General features: G+C 39.7%; 1 protein-coding gene across 1 annotated transcript in view; it reads right to left on the bottom strand.

The window, feature by feature from the left end:
* The window catches only part of LOC107575221 (CMRF35-like molecule 8), a 5490-nt gene extending 3077 nt beyond the window's left edge, over positions 1 to 2413 (bottom strand). The window contains exons 1-4 of the mRNA XM_016261626.1: positions 2317 to 2413; positions 1933 to 2232; positions 389 to 436; positions 227 to 280 (exon numbers count right to left, since the gene is read on the bottom strand). Of these exons, the coding sequence (XP_016117112.1) occupies positions 227 to 280; positions 389 to 436; positions 1933 to 2232; positions 2317 to 2413 (499 nt within the window). The remainder of the gene's footprint in view (positions 1 to 226; positions 281 to 388; positions 437 to 1932; positions 2233 to 2316) is intronic.
* Positions 2414 to 3018: the final 605 nt, after the last annotated feature.

Genomic DNA, 3018 nt, shown 5'->3' on the forward strand with positions numbered 1-3018 from the left:
AGTCTTCCTAAGCTGTATGATACTGTGTGAGGAGTGAACACATATTTATGATTATTTAAGGAAATAACTTGTGTATATTCTTACTGAACGTATACTTGATGTCATTGGTTATAAAACAGAGAAACGGTGATGAAACGGTTTGGCTTCAGCAGTGTCAAACCTGTCTGAATAAGTGCAAGAACAGAAGAGCTTCAGCATAACGAGAAAAAGAGTTGGTGGATCTCACCAGGCTTTTCTGTTTCCTGGACTGTTTCCTTTTTGGTGTCAGATGAGGTCATTTCTTAATGAATGAAAAAAAAAACCCACAATCTCTCTTATACGTGTTGTACTTCCAACACTCACATTTATCATAATATCACTTTTAGTTCAAACTGAGAAGCAGACTTACCAGTCTTTTCCTGAGATGTTTCTCTTTTGGTGTCAGATGTCGTCATTTCTGAAAATACACAATCATGGTTAAAACAATTAGAGGAACAGATTTTGGTCTAATATAAGAGTCACTATCTAATCCGCTCTTCTGTTAAACACAAAATGTGATTGACGAAAATCTTCTGTACAATGAAAGCAGACCGTAACTAGATGTCAAACTCCAATTTCATGCCCAAGACTCATTCAAGTCACATTGATTTCTATAGTGCTTTTTACAATAGGCCTGCAGACTGGTCAAAGCAGCTTCACCGTAACAAAGAGGAAAATAACCGTATTGATGCTATAAAAATAATCAATTATGAAACAAATTCAAGTTCAGCTGTAAATCAGCTCTACAGAAGACAATATTACCGTTATTCAGATTAGTTGAGTTCAATAAGTGTTAATGAGAACGACTTTTTGAAACTGTCTTTATCGTTATCTTTATAGTTATCATCCTTGGTGTGAATGCATGGGGCTTTAATGTTGCAAAGTACATTAGTCAGTTCTGTAAGCTCTTATGAAGCTGTATGACCCTGTGTGAGGAACCATTTAAAACAACATTTAGAAAAAGCATCTTTTGTGCTCCACAAAAAAAAAAAATGCAGTGAAAACAGTGTGAAAACACAAAAGAAGCAGCCAGTTTTACTCAAACACAAGGGATTTTGTTGCTTGCTGTTTGTGGTTTTCAGCTGGTGTAAAACATCCCTGTTCACACACATCAGGCATGTTACTTTAACAGGACAGTTCACCCCAAAAATTATCACACTGTTAGAAAAAAAAAAAAAAAACGGTTGAAAAGCTGTTGTAATGTCCTGCCATGTTAAGGCCATGTCCACACGTACACGGGTATTTTTATAAACAGAGTTTTTCCTTCCACATGAAAATGCAAACGCATGCGATGAAGCACTGTCAAGAGCATGCCAAACCAACAGGTGGCGCTATAATCTCAACCGTAAAGCCATGTTGGCCAATCAGAAGCCTGAAAAAGTCTCCAGTAGGCGGAGATAACAGCACATGCTCCGACGTCACAAGCCAAAAACTCCAGTTTCGCTGTCTACACGATAACACAGTTTCTGAAAATCTTCACCCTGGCAGGCTTTTTCAAAAATGTTAGGTTTCAGTGACCTGGTGCTGCGTTTGCATGTGGACGAACGGCCAAACCTTGTAGAAAAAGCTGCGGTTTTAAAAATAACCGTGTTCCTGTGGACAGCGCCAAAGTTTACAGACATTTTATTTAACCTTAAAACATTACATAATGTAAAATTCAGTTAAAACACCTGTTTTTTTGTGTTTTTTAAGTGGATTCTTCTATCACCTTCTTTCTAATCAAACACACCTGGACAAGCTAATCAGTGTCTTCAGGATTACTAAGGTTACGGGCAGATTATTTCCTTTTTTTCAGGGTTTGAGCTAAACTCTGCAGGACAGCTGCTCTCTAGGACCAACCATTTTTGTATTCATCTGAAGGAAGATCATTCTGAATTCTCGGTGAATGATCCACTTAATGAAAGAGTGTTTTACCTCCGGTCACGTGTAGCTGAACTTCAGTGAATATGAAGGACCCAGAACTCTCCTCTGCACACCAGTATTTCCCAGCATCCTCTGCTCTCAGATTGCTGATCTTCACAGTAAAGACTCCAGCAGAGGTTTCTTCAGTCAGAGAGAATCTGCCGTTTGTTCTGTTATTTGATGAAACATGAACTCCGTCTCTGACGCAGATATTGAGCTGATCTCGTCTGCAGAACAACCCCTGTGCTTGATTCCTGATGTGTTTACAGCTGATGGACGCTGATCCTCCGACAGACGCTTCATGAGTGACCGCTGAAGAGCACAACATTAAATATGATGAGTTTGATTACAGAAGGAGCAGAAACATTGAGATTATTCCCAAATAAACATCCTCACCGTCCTTCGTGATGATCATGAGCTCAATGGGAAGGTTAAACGCATCTTTCACTGCACACCAGTATTTCCCAGCATCCTCTGCTCTCAGATCAGTCATGGTCACAGTGAAGAGATTGAGTGCAGTGTCGTCCTTTGCTGAAATCTTTGGTTTTTTAACATGATCTTCATCTGACCGAATGACATATTGAGCATCTGGAGTGAAACACTTTCCTTTGCACAGACGCTTTATTTCTTTTGTGTGGTTTTTATCATAAGGGCATTTGATCTCGACTGAATCTCCTTCACGTCTGATCACTGGAGGCACTAATAGTCAGAGAGAATAGAGAAGTATTTATACACTGTGAAATACATGCATATATTATTGAACTGCATGGTTTGTGGTTCCTGTACACACTGGTTAAAGTCAGTTGGTGGTTATTGGTGAGAGAAACAGAAGTCAGATGCGTGTCTATGGTTTCTGCTCCACACCAGTAAACTCCAGCATCTCTCAGGCTCACATTACTGATGCTCGCTGTAAAAACTCCTGCTGTACTGTCAGAAAACTCAAAGCGCTGCTTCTCTGATGAGCTGATGCTCTGACAGATCTTCTCATTGTTCTCTTTGCAGATGTGTTTGATGGTCTCGTGTTTCTCAGGGTAACTGCAGCTGAGTTTCACACGTTCACCAATAACAGCAGCTGATTCGCTTGATGCATGAAAATTA

The sequence above is a fragment of the Sinocyclocheilus grahami genome, unplaced genomic scaffold (genome assembly GCF_001515645.1).
Source record: "Sinocyclocheilus grahami isolate Dianchi unplaced genomic scaffold, SAMN03320097.WGS_v1.1 scaffold2515.1, whole genome shotgun sequence".
NCBI lineage: Eukaryota > Metazoa > Chordata > Actinopteri > Cypriniformes > Cyprinidae > Sinocyclocheilus > Sinocyclocheilus grahami.